Consider the following 17767-nt stretch of genomic DNA (forward strand, 5'->3'; position numbering starts at 1 on the left):
GGCTGAGGCAGGAGGATCACTTGAGCCGAGAAATTGGAGGTTGGAGGATGATGTTTAACCACTTCGGTACCAGCGTCAACTATAGTCAATAGCCACAGATGAATGTGCACAGCGACTTTAGCCGACAGCCGTGATATGACTTTTCTAATTTTTCATTTATCAAAATAAAATTGTGAACATTTAAAAATAACATAATGAAAACATATATATATATTACCTATTCTGATTTACATTACAAGTAAAGTTGCCTATAAAGTAAAACAAGCTTTCAGTGCTTTAAAGCTTTCCTCATCACACAAAAGCAAAATGGATTCATCGTCAATGCACAGCACAAACTATCTTGCGGACCATGAGTGCCGGCTGTGGGCGAGGTTTTGTGGCCGGTGAGTGCAGTGCCGAAGCGGTTAAGGGTACAGTTCAGTAGCACTAAGTACATTCACATTGTTGTGCAACTTTCACCACCATTGTTTCCAGAATGTTTTCATCATTTCATACTGAAACTCATTGAACAATAACTTCCCACTTTCCTATCCTTCCAGCCTCAGGTAGCCACTGTTCTACTCTCTATGTGTATTCATGTCACTTTTCAAGATACTTTGTATAAGTGGAATCATGCAATATTTGTTCTTTTGCACCTGGCTTATTTCAGTTAGTATAACATCTTCAAAGTTCAGCCACATTGTAGCATGTATCAGAATTTCCTTCTTTTTAAGGTTGAATAATATTCCATTGTGTGGCTAGACCACATTTCGTCTATCCATTCATCTATCAGTGGACACATGAGTTGTTGCCACCTGTTGACTATTGTGCATATGCTGCCATGAGCATGGGGCTACAGCACACTGCTTTCAGTTCTTCTGTGAATACACCCAGAAATGGGGTTGCTGGATCAAATGGTAATTCTATATTTAATTTTTTGAGGAACAGCCACAGTGTATCCCAATTTTTAAAAAGAAAATTCATGACTACTTGTTGAAGACAATTCAACATCTAAAATTAACTTCAATCTTTAATTTTAAAACCCCTCTGAAGAAAATGCCCTTTTTGATTGTTATGCAAGCAAAGTAAGTCTCACGGATTTTGCTACCATGGGTACTATAAAGACAGTTATTTAATCTAGTTTCTGAAGGAAAATAAAATAAAGTTCCTCCACAAATTAGCAGATGAAACTGTCTCATCCACTTGTTCCCTGAGTCCTCTCCGTACTGGAATATATATTTGAAACAAGCAAAACAAATGACGACCCAAGTGACGAGGAGAAATGAGTTCAACTTCACTGAAATATTGATAGAAAACATTTATCAAAATTAAAAGCTTTTCAGAGGCAATTTTTGTTTTTCAGGTTGTGAAAAAAAATCTCCGGGCATTGGCTGTGAATGAAGGCATCCAGCTTTGTGCTGAAGTTAGGTAAGAGTTTACAAAACAATGAGAGAGAGGGAGGGACAGAGAGGGAACATGTGTCCGAAAATATACTAATTGCCTAGTGATTAACTCCAGCCAAGAAATGACCTGGACTCGCTCAGGATACCCAGGCACAGGAGGTGGGCTGATCGCGCCAGGGATGCCCGGAAGGCCCCCCGGGCCGACTTCCGGCCAGAGAGGACGCCGGGTATGGCAGCCTCCGGGACGCGCCTGCGCGGTCTGCGGGACCTCTCTGGGCACTTCGGGCCAGAGCGCGGTTTTCCAGACAACGAACCCGGAACCCCTGCGAGCGCCCCTGCCCGGGACACGCCCGAAGTGGCGGGAGCAGCGTCTCCGTCGTCCCTGGGGGCAGAGACGAGGCCCAGCGGATGAGCCCCGGGGTCTCCGCCTCCGCTCCCCGCCGCGCTTTGGCGGTGTCTGCCGGCCAGGTGCAGAGTCAGGAACCTTCGTCCGCACGGATCAGCTTCCTTCCCGCCTAGACGGCAGGGGAAGGCACGGCTAAAATGTCGGATTCTGCTCAACCTGGAGAAGAATAAAGGACAGCCCCAACCCCATTCTGTCGAGGACTCACGTTCTGCCCCATCACTGACCATCCTGCTCAGGGTCAGCAGAGCAACTCTAGCCCTTTCCAGTGGCACCCTCCCCTCCATCAACCTCCCTGTGGTTTTCCATTCCAGGCCACGTGCCTTCCTTTCCCGACAGCTCCCTCCGCCGGTCCCCTCAGCTTCCTCGCCTCCCCAGGGCAGGGTGAATCGCTCTTTGACACTTTGACCTGCCCGCCCCCCCCCTCGCGTTTACCACACTCACAGTAACTGTTTACACCTCCTGCCCCAGAAGGCCGAGCTCCCTGGAGCCCTGGGTTGCAGCTCACTCTGTTCTCCGCAGCCCCATCCCTCCCTAGCGGTATGTGCTGACCTGAGTCTCGACCTCCCTGTTTCTGTCTGTTACTGGCCTCACCGCCTACACACAGGCGCCTGTTCTTAGCCTAGAACAGAGTTTGGATCACATAACCCCCAATTCTGAATCCTTGCCTGGCTGACGTTCGCCTTTACAGCTCTTTCAATTTTTGGCTTCCAAGGCCTTGCATGCCGTGCAACGGGGCTGACCGTGAGGACGTTAATCAGAATGAGTTCAGGTGAGAGTCACGGTCAGGGCCAATGTCAGGTGGAGATCTTCAGGAAATCGAGAGAGCCTAGGTTAGCAGCACCTCATTCCCTCCCTCTCCTTGTCCTCAAACACTCATTAAGCACCATGGGGCAGTTACTGTGCTAGGCCTTAGAAAAATGAAAACGATTACATTCTTGCACTGGCCCCCAAAAGACATGGGCCTTGCTCTATCCCTCCACTCTGGCTGCCATCTGACTCCAGTGGAGTGCTGGTGAGCGTTCAGTGACGGACTTTCTGGGAGAACATAATGAAATAATTAGGACGTGATACATTTTGAGCATTTTCCACCTTTGTTTTTCATATAGTTTAATTGTAGGTTTATATGATGCGATTTTTTTGAGACAGGGCTCTTCTGTTGCCCAGGCTGAAGTGCTCGAACTTAGCTCACTGCAGCCTCCAATCCCTTGACTCAAGCGATCCTTCCGCCTCAGCCTCCCAAGTAGCTTAACTGGGACTACTGGCACGTGCCGCCACGTCCGGCTAATTTTAAAAAATGTCTTCTTTTTAAGAGACAAGTTCTCGCCACGTTGCCCAGGCTGGTTTGCTGACTTAAGGGTGCACATTTCACTCCTGAAACGCGCCGCCCAGCCACGAGGGGGCGCCACGTCACGGAGCGAGGCGGGCGCGGTGCCTTACCAGGCCACCGGGGGGCGACAGACACCGCCAAAGCGCGGCGGGGAGCGGAGGCGGAGACCCCGGGGCTCAGCCACTGGGCCTCGTCTCTGCCCCCAGGAGACGCTCCTTCGGCTACTTCGGGCGTGTCCCGGGCAGGGGCGCTCGCAGGGGTTCCGGGTTCGTTGTCTGGAAAACCCGCGCTCTGGCCCGAAGAGCCCAGAGAGGTCCCGCAGACCGCGCAGGCGCGTCCCGGAGGCTGCCATACCCGGCGTCCTCTCTGGCCGGAAGTCGGCCTGGCGGGCCTTCCGGGCATCCCTGGCGCGATCAGCCCACTTCCTGTGCCTGGGTATCCTGAGCGAGTCCAGGTCATTTCTTGGCTGGAGTTAATTAATCACCAGGCAATTAGTTTATATTTTCTCGGATCCTGAGGCCAGCTGGATTGGTGAGGAAGAACTAGGTACAAGAGCTTCCTCTTGAGTCACCCTAAGGCAGCAGCACCTGGGAGATGCAGGGAAGGAGACAGCCTAGGTTTCCCGTAGGGGCTGCCTGCGAGGGCAGGGCAGGGCTCGGGTAGTAAAGCCTGCAGTTTGGATGAGGAAGCCTGGATTCTCCTCCCAGATCTCCTGCCAGCTCTGCCTGACCTTGAACAAAGCATTTACTCTGCTGGGCTCCAGTTTCTTCAGCAAACACTGATACTCCCTGACAACCATTTCATTCCTTCCTCCCTCCTCCTCCTTTCTTCCCCCCAACCTCCAACAAAGCAAACGCAGAGCTTTGGCAGACACAGGCCATCCTACCAGGGCCAGATATTTATTAAATGTCCCCCAGACACAACCATGTCCACTAGTTATCTGCAACTCAAAGCATATAGTTATGGGTGCATTGCATTTACTCTGTAGAGAGAGTTGCATGTTCATGTTTAATGAAACATGGTGGGAGCTTTAAAGCTAAGAATGGCCCAGGTTTATCAAGGTCTTAAAATGGCCCTGTGACGTTTGAGTCCTGGCCTTCCTACTTCCCAGCCATGTGAATTGCTCCTCCAACTCCTCCCTCTCTGAGCTCATTTCCTCATAGGTACAGCAGGGAAGACAATGCTTTGGGCAGAGTAAGGAGATGGCTTGTTGAGCATAGTAACGAGCAGTATTTGGAACTGAGGGCCCAGTGATTCTTGGAAAGCCTCAGCCCTGCAAACTATGGATCTGGGACGATAAGCCCTGAGACCACAGCTGATAGGAAGCAAGTTTACGAGGATTCAGAGAGCTAATTGGGTTGAGGAAAGCAGGAGAAATGAGGAGGATATTCACCACTGTCCCAGCCTAGAGAGTCTGGAACTTACTCAGGTCAGTTCCTGCACTGACCTGCATATTCAACAACCAGGTTTTTTTGTTGTTGTTGTTGTGTTTACAGGCTTGAAACAATCAGAGCAGGCTTGCTGGGGACCCTGGAGGCCCACTGTGTCCACAGGCATTAACTCCTTAATTGCTAGATTTGAGGGGAAGTCTAGTGGAGGGACTGGTGCAGCTGGGCAGTAAGGGGCACCTGGGGGGCTTGGGGAAGTGGCTCATCACCAGCCTGTAACTGGCACTCAGTTTGGCCCTATCAGAGTATACTGGCTGGAAATCTGCCTTGCTTAGGGAGGGATCCGCAGGTACCAGGCATGGGGCAAGTGAAGGTTGGCAGTACGGCTCGGTGAGCAGGTGATGCTGCACTCCCTGGCACCTCAAGGCTGGGGTCAACCAGTAGTCTCGGCTCCCTGGGGCTCCTGGACGTTTGAGCAAGAACCCCCCACCCCACCCCTGCATAGAACTTCACTAGGATTTCTGGTACTGCCAGCTCTGGGACGTGGGAAAATCCTCTCCCCTGGATGTTTCTAGTTGAGGGATTTCCTGTCACCTCTGTCTTCAAACCACTGCTCTCCTCTTTCAAAACAGACTTGAGACCACCATCATTAGCAACCAAAAAACTAGTTCTTCTTTCTTCAAGAGCAAGAAAGGCTGAATCTTCCAACCCTGCCAGGATACAAGGGGAAATATTTGCATTATGTTTTTGTATGGTAAGGAAAGAGAAGAAAAATAAAGCACTTATAACTTTCTAGAGTGTAGTTTTATAATGTCTATCATCAAAAGTTGTAAATAAATGTATAACCTTTGACCTAGTAGTTTTCCTTCTAGGAATGTAATGAGGAAATAACTGGAAATGCTTTCAAAGATTTATGAAAAGATTTATTGATGAATTATATACAGTAGTAAAAAGAATGAATGTCTGGTGTCAGAGGGTGTGGGCTGGGTACCTTATGGTACATTATTGGCTTAGTTTGTTTGTGCTGCTATAACAGAATTCCTGAGACTGGGTAATTTGTAATGAACAGAAATTTATTGGCTCATGATTCTAGAGGCTGGGAAGTGCAAGACCAAGGGGCCACAGCTTGTGAGGGCCTTCGTGCTGTGTCATGACATAGCAGAAACCATCACATGGCAAGAAAGTGTGCTCACAAGAGGGGAAGGGGGCAGAACTCATACTTTTATCATGAACCCACTCTCACAATAACTAGTCCACTCCTAAAACAATGGCGCCAACCCATTCCTGAGGGCAGAGGCCTTGTTGTAACCTAATCAACTCTTAAAGTTACCACCTTTCAACACTGTTGCATTGGGGATTAAGTTCCAACACATGAACTTTGGGGGACACATTCAAATCATAGCAATTATACAATGCAATGTTATATAAACTTTAATAACCACGTCATGAATAGTTTGTTAACATAGGAAGATACCAAAAGATACTGAATTTTAAAAGCAGATTATAATTATGGAGCAGTATGATTCCAATGATATCCAAAGAAAATAATACAATCTGCACATCATTTCATTAATTAAATAAGAATTTATAAACTGTGTTTCATTTTATCAACCAATTGATTCAACAAACCTGGGGTGTCACTACATGCCAGGCAGTGAAGATATATAACATGAATAGTAAGCTGTTAGAAGCATAATTAAAAACAAAAAATAAAAGCATGACTTTCAAATAAATATAAAATGAGCATGTGTTCAAGATTTTAACCCAGTAATGAATGAGGAAAACTGGACAGTGTTAGAACTTGTTTAAAAGATAAAGGCATCTCCGTGGGAAATCAGGAATGCTGGAATCAACTTAATGGATGCAGAGCTGGTCCGTGGCCTGCAGAGCAGTGACATGTAATGTTTGGAATCATCTTTACTGCAGGACGGAGGGGAGAAAGCTATTTGTAAAGTAGCCCAGTCAAAGACAAAGGCACGAAGCGCCCCACAGATGAGCTGACCGCCAAGGACCTGCAGTGGTGTCAGCACGCCCGTGAGGGGGCACCGTGACACCTTCTCTGTCATTTCGGTTTCTTCTCGCAACAGTTCCTATCTTCATGGAGCATGTAGTCTACTAAGGCAGTTTGTAAACAAACACCTTAAAATGAAACTTAATGAGAGAAATAAACAGGCTGCTATTAACCACTTCAGTGCGGCGCTCACCGGCCGCGACACCTCGCCCACGGCCGGCACTCACAGTCCGCACGGTAGCTTGTGCTGTGCATCGACGGCGCATTCGTTTTGCTCTTGTGTGGTGAGGAAAGCTTGAAAGCTTGTTTTACTTTACAGGCAGCTTTACTTGTAGTGTAAATCAGAATAGGTAACATATACATATATGTTTTCATTATGTTATTTTTAAATGTTCACAATTTTATTTTGATAAATGAAAAATTAGAAAAGCCATATCAGGGCTGTTGGCTAAAGTCAACGTGCACGCTCATCTGTGGCTGTCGACTATAGTCGACGCTGGTACCTAAGTGGTTAAAGCATAATTTTCATAAAAGGTAAAACTCTGACTTTCCTAAGATCATCTCGAAGGTTTTATTTAACTTATCAATTAGCGAGGGGACCAGTTAAGATATTGCAACTTTGTTCAAGAGAGGACTTGAGACACCACACACTTGTGGCCGGGTAAGGATCACTAATACCGAAATGCTTCGCCAGTGGATGCGAAACTGTCGAAACCGTCCATCCCCACCGAGGGATGCAATTTGCATTTCTTTGAACAGGAATTGTTTGCATTACTATCAGTTTTCTGCCAACTAGCTCCTATGTCTGTGGAGCTGTAGAGTCGCCAGCTCCGAGACACACAAGGCACGTTCCCTTCCCGGCCAAAGGATCAGATGAGCCAGCCCTGGAGGCCCCATTGAAAGCGTAGCCGGTAATCTCACTTGCCCGTTTCTAATCTTCCTTACTTTTCCCTACAGGGGTGGGTAAAAGAATAAGGGGGAAGGAGTCACTTAAACTGAGGCCTGAAGAGAAGGTGCCAACTCTGAATGCACCCCCCGAAGGCCTTCCGGAGCACGTGCAAAGGCCCTTAGATGGACAGGGCCACAGAGGAAACAGGCCGGCGAGGCTGGACAGGTGTGAGCTGGGGAGGGGCGTGAAGGCAGAGTGCCGGCAGGGGCGGATGGGGTGGGGCTGCCAGGGAGGAGGTGAGGATTACAGCATCTCCTTCTAACTCTGCTGGCACCGCTGGAGTGGCTCTGACTGCTGTGGGGAGAAGAGGCTGGAGGGACCCGGGGATCTGTCGGGCCTGTTGCAGCGTCAGAGGGAGTGACGGTGCTAGGCCTGAGACACGGCCACTGGCCAGGAGACGGGGACGGGTTGGGGGAGAAGCAAAGTTGCTGCCTTTGTGATAGAGGTAAAGGTCTGAAAAGGGGCAACGAAATCACGAGTTGTCTTTTTAATGCCCCCACCTTTGGGAATTAAAACTCGCATTCCTTCCCGAGGCCCGTCATCAAAGGGGCAGAAAAATGTTCTTTGCTGTTTGTTCTCGATTATCTTAAACCACAGGAGACGGCTCAACAGAATTGTCCAGACAAGGGTCCCGAGACTGTCCTCACTGGAGATGAGGCGGCAGTAACCCGAGACCGAAACCACCAATCACAGTGAAGCAACAGCAGCTGGAAGTGGAGGCGTGTGACACGGGTCACGTAGGCCCGAGCCTAACCATCGAAAGCCCCCTTCGAAAAGCCCTGGTTTTGTGCTTACAGGCAGGAAAGTGGTCTTCGAGATGCTACTCTGCCACGCTCCTCACTTGCCAACAAATGAATACATTTCCCTTTCCTCTTTCGTCAAACCCGTTGTCCTCGTTCTTCATTCTCATTGATTCCGCCTTGAGGACAAGTACCGAGCTTTTGGTAACACCCAGGCTTACGGTTAGAGCACCCGGGTGAGAGGCAGCGCCATTTCCTGAGGGGGGGCCTGGGGGAGGGTCGAACTTGAGGGACACTCCACATTCCCTGGTTTGAGAGGCCTGTTGGAGGTCCAAGTCGCCAGTGCCCAGATCATGGCCCGAAGGCCCAGCTGTGAGCTGTGGCGGTGCTTGTGGGGCTTCACCCCACCTGGCCCCCGGCACCTGGGCCTCTCTACCCCGGAGCTGTCTGTCCTCCTGGCTGGGGAAACCCTCCATGCTCTGACTTACCTGGAGCCTCTCATCAGCAGTAATTAGCAGACTCACTCATTTCCCTGGAGGGATGAGGGGGGAGGAACGTGGTTGCTGGTGGCTCCCCACCCCTCGGGGGTGGCCAGAGCTGGTTTCTCCATGCTTCCTCTCCCGGCAGGCATGACGTGGCTGCCCAGGTCACCCTGGGGGCTAGGTCACAGCTCAGCAGGTTCCCCTGAAGGAGGGACTGCAGACCCCAGCTCTGCACAGCTCGCCCCGGGACCCCCCTGGCTAATCCCCATGTGGACAGCCACTTCCTCTCCCATGATCCTCAGCACTCCGAAGCAAGTGGACAGCCCCAGGCCGTGACCTCTGATCTGGGGACTCTGAGGTCCTGCCCCCTCTCCTCTGAGTCACTGTGAGTCACCGAGAGCATGAGGAGCTGCCCAGCCCGGTGACAGGTGCCGGCGAGTCAGCTCACCTGCCCGCCACTTCCTCTGTGCCACCTCCCCTGGCTCTGTCCCTGTCCTTCCCATCCTAGAGCCCTCCCTCCCTGCCTCCGGGTGGCAGAGTTTGCAAACTCCTTCCAGTCTGAGTTCTTAGCACTGGGGCTTCCGGTTGCAGCAAGAGTAGGCGGGAAGGAAGAATCCCTGACTGCGTGGGAGTATGCGCCCAGTGCTGGTCACATGGTAACGTGACCCGTAACACTCAGGGTTTGCGTCTGTGTTGAGCAGTGGGTACCTCAGGTGGGGAGACCTGTTTCGTAGCATTTGCTGATTTCTGTTGTACGAACTGTCCCACCACGCATGACTGGTTTCAAGATGCTAACATGATGTCAGCCGCTTGCAATGTGCAAATTTTGTGAAAATTAACTATCAGTTCTTTTTTGTTGTTGTTGTTACAGAGGTCTCACTTTGTTGCCCAGGCTAGAGTGAGTGCCGTGGCATCAGCCTAGCTCACAGCAGCCTCAAACTCCAGGACTCAGGCGATCCTCCTGCCTCAGCCTCCCTAGTAGCTGGGACTACAGGCATAGCCACCGTGCCCAGCTAAGTTTTTCTATATATATTAGTTGGCCAATTAACCTCTTTCTATTTTTAGTAGAGATGGGGTCTCCCTCTTGCTCAGGCTGGTCTCCAACTCCTGAGCTCAAACGATCCGCCCGCTTCAGCCTCCCAGAGTGCTGGGATTACGGGCGGGCATGAGCCACCGTGCCCGGCCTAACAGAGGGTATTTAAAGGTAAACAAGCAGGCGAAGCCCGGGGGCTCCAGGCTCACCTGTGATCGACTGAATTAACCAGGCGCGGGGGTGGGGGACGTCCTTGTGGTGTGGTGGTGATAGGAGCTTTTCCAGCAAGCCGAGGCTCGGGTGTAGGCTGGTAAGCGGGGAAGGCCTGCGGGGTTCTGGCACTCAGAGTGGACAGTCCAAGGACATTTCCATAGGAGCCTCCAAGGGCAGGGAAGCCCGGAGTGACAGGCGGGTTACCAGGGAAACAGGTTCCAAGGACAGCTCGGAAGTGAGGTTAGATGGGAGGAAGGACATCCGTGGGACATCTCGGCCTCCAGCGCCCCTGGGCCTCGAAGGCCAGGCTCCTGCCGCCATTAGAGCCCCGGAAAACCCTGCCGGCGCAGGGGCGTAGCCTGTGCCGTTGCCCCGCCGCCCTCCGCGCTTGGAGGCCACCAGCCCTTCTCACCTGAGCGGCCGTTTCTCCTGTGGTCCTGGCGGGTGTGGCCAGCGCCGACCGGGCCCTGTCACACACAGGCGAACAAGCAGAGGCCCGGGCTGGAGAGGGGCTGCTCTGCAGTGCTCTGCCCGCTCCAGCTTGAGTGGCCCCGGGAGGGACTGAGGTCTGCTGTCCCCAGCTGTGCCCTCCAAGAGCAGTGTCAAGAACTCAAATGCTCCAGGACCCAGGGTGGACCTGGTGCAGTGGCCGGGGCCACAGGTCGGGGGACGGATGCCACAATCCATGAAGATTCCGATATTTAATGAAAAGGTGGGAATCCAGAATTTGTTTAGTTGTAGTAAAATATACATAAGCTTTACCACAGTAGCCGATTTCCAATACCTTCATTCTGTTGCGCGACCATCACACCATCACCTCCATCCCTCTCCGGAACGTTCCCATCTTCCCGAACTGAGACTCCGTCCCTGTCAGGTGCTTACTTCCGGTTCCCCCACCCGGCCTGGTTCCGGGCCTCACCCAAGGGGACCTAACAGGTCGCTGCACACACGTGACCTCCTCTGCCCACCCCCCGGCAGCCCCCAGTCCTCGGCTGCTAGGGGCTGGAATGTTCTCCCGCATGGGCGGCTCTTGGGGTCACTGCGCCAGAGCCCTGCCCGCGCCCCCAGCCTTGCACCCCGGCCCTCCCCTCACGCGGTGCCTGCTCCCGTTTCCCCACGGATTTTACCAACTATTAGACTACATGGGCTCAACACAGCCCCTGGCACTGAGTAGCCTCTGGGGTGACAATGGATGGGGTCCCCGGTCCAAAGGATCTCCTGGCTCCTGGGCCCACATCTGAAACATTCCCTCGGGGCAGTCACTTCTTTGGCTTAAGCATTGCCAGCTCCGGCCACTAGCACGAAAGTCACCGCTGCCTCCGTGCGGGTCGCCCAGTGACCCCCAGACCAGGCTGGCGTGGGTGGCAGGGCGGGCGGCTCCTCCAGCTCTTGCGAGCAGACATGCCCCACCGGGACGCCCGGTGTGGGTCTGGCGTGGGGTAGGCACTCAATAAACATTTTGCTGAATCGATGTTGAATCAGGCAGGGTCTCCGCTCCCTGGCCCTTCAGAGACTCTGCCCACCACGCCTTGGGAATTGAGGACAGGTGCCAGGAAGTCTTCACCTGGCTCCACAGGACTTCCCCTGGCTCCTATGAGGCCCTTCTCCCTGGGGCCATCTTCCTGGTCATCCCGTCCCAGGGATGGCAGCAGCTCGGGCAAAGCACATGCCCCTTGGGTCCCCAGGGCAGTAAGCCAGGTTTTAGGCAGAGAAAGCTGGAGAGGAAGCTGGGGAGGGAGGAGACTGGAACCATCAGTCCCCAGCCACCTCCAGACTCACCTCTTCCACGCTCATTTATTCATTCAACAAACATCCATTGAGACCTGATGTGCAGCAGGCACCAAACATGATCCTGAGGATCCATGGGGACCCTCCCCTCCACACCCTGTCCCCCTGCTCAGGGAGCCACAGCACAGCACCCAGCTTTACAGGGCCCCCCAGGGGCCGTGCCACAGCCTCTGTGCCCCCCACGAGGCCCCACTCTCATCCCCCAGTCACCTGCCCCCACCCCCAAAAAGATGCGAGTCTCTGAACGCAAGACCTGTCTTGTTCATCTTTGTGTGTCCTGGCACCTGGCACAGGGCCTGACATCAGCAGGTGCCCAATAAATGTCGGGTGAGCTGGGGAGGACAACCACCTCAGTTCCAGAAGGGAACGGGTTGGAGAGCGTGGGGTGCAGGGCCAGCCGCAGGCGTAGGGGCCCCAGGAGAGAGCAGGTGAGGAGGCCCCGGGGCCCTGCCCCTCACCTGGCCACTGTGTGCGGGCATTTCCTGCAGTGCCTCAACCCTTCAGAGTCCTGGGATGGAGAATAGTGCGGTCTCCCCCCACCCCCCCACCCCCGCCCTCCGGGTCTCATGCAGCCCCTGGCTGGGCCTGGCCCTGGGCGGGGGAGGGCAGCTCTTGCTAGTGGCAGACTCCAGCTGCCTGGGACCCCGACAGCAACAGTCCTGTGGCCACCCTGACCCTGACAGACTGCAGAGGGCTCCGACCCGCATTCTCCAGGAGGTGAGGTTGGGCTCACGGGTCCCTCCCGTCTGAGCCTCTGCACCTGTCTCTCTATCTGGAAGGATGTCACTGTCCCTGTCACCATGCCTCTGCAGGGCCAACCTTGCTCTTCTCCAGGGCCCTGAGTCAATGGCCCCTTTCCTGGGCAGCCTTTGCTGACCCCCCGATTGGGGTCAGGTTCCCCAGAGCTCCCGCCCCAGCACTGAGGGCCCCTGCAAAATGCTCCACCCCGGCAGGAGCTCCCCTGAGTCTAGTCTCACAGCTGTCTGCAGAATTGGGGTTCAGATCTGGGTTTCACCACTCACCGACCGGTTGGGGGACCTTGGGCAAGTCACTTAGCCTCCCTGAGCTGCCTCAGTTTCCTCATCTGCAGGCTGGGAGTGATAAGGAAATTCGAAAATGATTGTTTTGTTCACACTTCCAGCCAAACCAGCCCCCACCCCCAGGTCTGTTGCTCAGATGAGAGAATGGGCCTAAAGTTGCTGCCAGTCTGGAGGAAGCCTGGCCTGCTCGGCTGAGGGGGCTGTCGAAAGCGTGGACCGCGCAGGGCGCTGGCAGGGCTGAGTCAGAGCGGGAGGAAACACCTCGCTCGCCCCCAGCCCCAGCTCCTCCTCCACCCCCAGCCCAGCCCCACCCGCCCAGCGGCTTTGACCCCTGGGGGTTCCTGGCAGAGGTTGCCACAGGCCAGCCCAGGTGCCCGCCGGCTCCTCCCCTTCCCGCGAGTCCAGGTGAGAGGTGAGTGCAGGGACAGGGCTGAGCCCCACCCACAGGGACAACTGGAGGGCGGCCCCAGGGATGGTGGCTCCAAGGATGGAGGCCACTCGGGCCTGATTCACAGCCTTCCGGGAAGTGGGTTAACGGGATTCCAGGGCCCCAGGTGGGGCCAGGTCTCTAGGCTGTGTCACGGGGCCCAGGTCCCTGGAGTTGGGAGCCGTTACAGAGCCTCAGGCACCCCCTCGCAGCCCCTAAAGCCCTGGGGCACCCCCAACACCCGGGGCTGCAGCCTTTAGCCTCCCAGCCCCTCTTCCTTTCCACGCCACGGGGACCTTTCTTTGCCCCCTGGGCAGTCTTTGTCAGGGACCCCAGGGCCGGGGCCCCTCACCCGCCCCTCCCGAGGCCACAGCCTGGACCCACAGCCCCATCCTGGGCCTGAGCCCACCCTCAGCCCGAGCCTCCCGTCCCTAGCGGCTCATTTCCTCCCCGCGGCCCCGCCCGCCCCGTCACCCCCAGTCTGGGTAGCCGAGACTGAGCCGCCCGGGAGACTGGTCTGACGGCATTCCGCCTCCCCGGATAAAACCTGAGGCGACCCGCAGGGAACCCTACACTCTCAGGCCACCCGCCACGCCTGTCCCGACCTGCACAGCCCTCGGGTCCCTCGAGCCCGCCGTGCGCTGCCCCCCCCCCCGCCGCCATGGTGGTTCCCAGACCCCCCCCAGCTCTGGGTGGGGCCCGTCTCAGGATCCTGGCCTCCCTGCTGCTGCTGGCGGCCTCCGCAGGTGAGTCCCCGGCTGCCCCTCCCTCCCCCGCAGGCGGCCGCCGCCTCCGCGCAGACGCCGGCCCTTCCGCCCGCCCGAGCCGGCCTCTCCCTCCGCCCTCGTGCCCTCCGTGCGGCGCTCTCTGTCCCCGGCTACTTCACCGCCGAGCCCGTTCCCCTAGAGCGGCGAGGGTCCAGTGAAAGGATGCGGTGCTCTCCCGCGCGTCCTTCCGGCCCCGCCGCCCCTGCGGGCTCGCGCGTGCGGTCAGCAGGCTTCGCTCCTGGGGCAGGAGGCCACGGGGAGGGCGCCGGGTGGCAGCAGCGTCCAGGCCCCTGGGAGGAGCCGCCCCTCGCCCCACCCCTTGCCCGATCCCTCACACCCGCTGGCGGACCGAGCGCCGCGCAGGCCGGGCAGGGCGCAGGTGCGAGGCCCGGAGGGATCCCTGGGCCCTGGGGGAGGGGGCTGCTCTCCCCGCCGGCCTGACCCTCCCTTCTCTCACCCTCAGCCACCCTCAAAGCCGCCAGGATTCCCGGTGAGTGGGAGCTGCCGTCGGGGCGGGGAAGGAAAGCCAGGGGGGTAGGCCAGGCCCCCTCCACCCCAGTGTCCCGTCCTGGGGACACGGCCCAGGGGCCCGGGGTGAGGGGGGCGCTGGAGACGAAGGAGGTGGGAGAGGAGGACCGGCCTGGAGGTGCCTGGCAGGTGGGCGGAGCGGAAGCGGCCTGGGGGAGGGGACAGACCAGAGGTCACAGAGTGGAGGGAAGGGCCCAGAAAGGGCAGCACAGAGGAGGATGAGCTGGTGGTGGAGGGAGAGATGCCAGGATGTGACGGGACGTGGCGGGGCTTGAGCTCTGCCTGTGGCCTGGGGGGTGCTGGGAGCTGAGGTGCCAGAATCTTGCCCCGCCAGCGCCCCCAGCCTGCGGGAAGCCCCAGCGGCTGGACCGGGTAGTGGGCGGCCAGAACAGCGCGGACGCAGAGTGGCCGTGGGTCGTGAGCATCCAGAAGAACGGGACCCACCACTGCGCAGGCTCCCTGCTCAGCAGCCGCTGGGTGGCCACCGCTGCCCACTGCTTCAAGGGGTATGTACGGCCAGGCCGGTCCACGTGGTCCTCCGGGACCTCAGGCTTCCTCCCCTCGCAGTCCCCACTTCCACGCCTCCGTCCAACCTTGGCGCCCCTCGGAAGAGACCCCTGTTCTACCGGGCGGGGCCTCTCTCGCCTTCAGGGCCTTCCTAACTTCGCTGTTGCCCCAGACAGCTCCCCCCAGAGCCCTCCCGGCTGACCCTGACCCTGCCCTTCCAGGAATCTGGACCAGCCATCCCTGTTCTCCGTGCTGCTGGGGGCCTGGCAGCTGGGGCGCCCTGGCCCTCGGTCCCAGAAGGTGGGCATCGCCTGGGTGCTGCCCCACCCTGTGTACTCCTGGAAGGAGGGTGCCGGCGCAGACATCGCCCTGGTGCGCCTGGAGCACCCCATCCAGTTCTCTGAGCGCATCCTGCCCATCTGCCTGCCCGACCCCTCCGTGCACCTCCCCGCAGACACCGACTGCTGGATCGTGGGCTGGGGGAGTGTCCAAGATGGAGGTGCGGCTTCTTCCTCTCTGAGGTGGTTGGGGACGGATGGGGACCGAGGGTGGTGGACACTCAGAGACACAGGTGCCATGAGCAGCAAGGGGTAGAGGCCAGAGGCACAGCATGACAGAGACAGAAGAGAAGATGGGCTAGAACTGAGATGTGAAGTCACAGAGACCTAAGTGGACAATCTTGGGTCATTTCTTGTTCAAAGGTATCTTTTGAGTTTCCAGGTAGCAGCAGCCAGGTGGACGAAGCTATTTGTTAATATAGGAAGGCTGAGAGGTGTGTTGGGGGGCAAGGAGGGCAAGCTGAATGCTGGTCAATGTGGAGAGCCTGAGGGGGATGGGGACCCCTGGTGGCAGCATGTCACAATTGCAGGTAAAACTCCCAGGAGGAAATTCAGACTCCATGATGGTAAAATATAATTTCCAAACCAAGTCTGCGGTTTGGAAAACATCATCTAGAAACACAAACCAGATTGAATAAAGCAAGAGGCAAAGAAGCAGCAAGGGAAAGACAGGTGACAGGTAGACAGACATATGCATGATGGATGGGGACGGGGCCAAGGAAAGAAAACATACAGGCAGAGACAGGGGCTGAAAGAGATGGGGAGAGACAGAGACCTGGGAGTGACAGATTTCAAGAGAGAAAGAGGTAGAGACTAAATAAGGACAAAGTGTAAGAAAAATGGGATTTAACCAGATTCCAACAATTAAGAGAAATGACACCAGTTAGGATATGTGGGGTCCCCCTGACTCTGAGGTTGCAGCCTCCCCAGGGGCTTCTGCAAGAGCTGGTTGTGACCTGGAGAGATCCATGGGCCAACCCCAGGAGGGCATGGGGGATCCTGCAATATCCAATGTCTAGTGGACACTTCCTGAACACTTGTTCTGTGGCAGTCCCCATGCTGGGTGACGATGCAGCCCCTGAGACACGTAAAGCTGGGACCAGTGCTCTGAACCATCTGGGGCACCAGAGAGCTTAATGCAGAGGCAGATCTCAGGCTCCGCGTCCAGGTTCTTGTTCAGTGAGGCCAGAGGTGCAGACCTGAATCCGGTTTTCTGAAAGCAGCTTGGGAGAGGCTGACAGAGCTGCTGGCAGAAAGGGAGACAGTCCCCTGAGGAGGACTAAGAGGGGGGAACCCAAGCCTGACTGTCCTCCTTGCCCCCAGTGCCCCTGCCCCACCCTCAGACCCTGCAGAAGCTGAAGGTTCCCATCATCGACTGGGAAACCTGCAGCCGGCTGTACTGGCGCGGCGCCGGCCAGGGAGCCCTCACCAAGGACATGCTGTGCGCCGGCTACCTGGAGGGGCAGCGAGATGCCTGCCTGGTGAGCACCCCAGCCCACCTCCCACACTGGCTCAGGGCCTCGAGAAAGAGCCAGCATCAGCCCTGTCCCCACCGGGCTCTGTCACCTTTTCCTGGGCACCTCTCTGGAATCGGCTGGGCCGACAGTCCCCCAGTCCCTGCAGCCAGCCTCAGCCTGGCCCAGCCGTTCACTGGTCTGCGCAGACGCCAGACGTACACTGAGCACCCGGCTGCCTCATCTGGGGAGCCCACGCTGTCTTGAGGGGGTCCCCAGCTCGGTCCGCAGCTCCAGCGACCGTGGTGGAGGGTGGCAGGAGTGTGTGACTGTTAGCACCGGCCTGGACCTCGGGAGGCAGGGTCGTAATCAGCGCTTGGGTGCCCGCCTGGGTAGAGTTTCCTCTCTGCAGAACAGAGATGGCGACATGGGCCGGAGGGGCCAAGGCGGGCGAGAAGCGCGCTGGAAGTGGGTCTGGAGGGCGCGTCCTTACCGCCGGCCTGGCGTGGGTCCCGGGCTCTGCCCGCCCCTGCCTGGCAGTCCCTAACGTCCTCTCTTCTCCCGCAGGGCGACTCTGGAGGTCCCCTGATGTGCCAGGTGGACGGCGCCTGGCTGCTGGCCGGTGTCATCAGCTGGGGCGAGGGCTGCGCGGAGCGCAACCGGCCTGGCGTCTACACCAGCGTGTCCGCACACCGCGCCTGGGTGGAGAGGGTCGCGCAGGGCGTGCAGCTCCGCGGGCGTGCGCAGGGCGGCCCCGGGGCCAGTGGGGCCGCCTAGCCTGGGATGTCAAGCACGTGGCCTCTGCTGCAAACAAGCACCCACCCCGGGTCCACATTGGGTCACGCGTCGGGGGGAGCAGGCCCTGCCCCCAGGCCGGGAGCACCTTAGTGTATATATTATGTTAATGGTTTGTACAGTTGTTTGTAACCCTGCCCACATATCTTATTTATTCTTCCAATTTCAATAAATTATTTATTCTCCCGTTCC

The 17767-nt window shown here is 56.4% G+C and overlaps 1 protein-coding gene and 1 long non-coding RNA gene across 2 annotated transcripts; both read left to right on the forward strand.

Annotated features, from left to right (window-relative positions):
* The first annotated feature begins 2495 nt into the window (after positions 1-2495).
* LOC142862381 (uncharacterized) lies at positions 2496-8174 on the forward strand. The gene is made up of 3 exons (XR_012913430.1): positions 2496-2557; positions 7472-7628; positions 8061-8174. It is a non-coding gene; the product is annotated as an uncharacterized LOC142862381 (long non-coding RNA).
* A 3158-nt stretch (positions 8175-11332) lies between these two features.
* PRSS22 (serine protease 22) lies at positions 11333-17762 on the forward strand. Its single transcript, XM_075995541.1, has 10 exons — positions 11333-11352; positions 11442-11588; positions 12292-12436; positions 13108-13164; positions 13933-14332; positions 14417-14443; positions 14816-14987; positions 15210-15487; positions 16650-16807; positions 17348-17762. Exons 1-10 carry the CDS (start codon positions 11333-11335, stop codon positions 17555-17557), a joined length of 1614 nt encoding a protein of 537 aa, XP_075851656.1. The 3' UTR covers positions 17558-17762.
* The last annotated feature ends 5 nt before the right edge of the window (positions 17763-17767 follow it).

Source organism: Microcebus murinus, chromosome 19, assembly GCF_040939455.1.
Source record: "Microcebus murinus isolate Inina chromosome 19, M.murinus_Inina_mat1.0, whole genome shotgun sequence".
NCBI classification, from domain to species: Eukaryota; Metazoa; Chordata; class Mammalia; order Primates; family Cheirogaleidae; genus Microcebus; species Microcebus murinus.

Coding starts and splice junctions, on each gene's coding strand:
- PRSS22 (XM_075995541.1), top strand. CDS start 11,333: ATGCCCCACCGGGACGCCCG. Junction 11,589..12,291: donor CAGGGATGGCAGCAGCTCGG/GCAAAGCACATG, acceptor GGTCTCATGCAG/CCCCTGGCTGGGCCTGGCCC. Junction 14,333..14,416: donor GCAGGCCGGGCAGGGCGCAG/GTGCGAGGCCCG, acceptor TCTCACCCTCAG/CCACCCTCAAAGCCGCCAGG.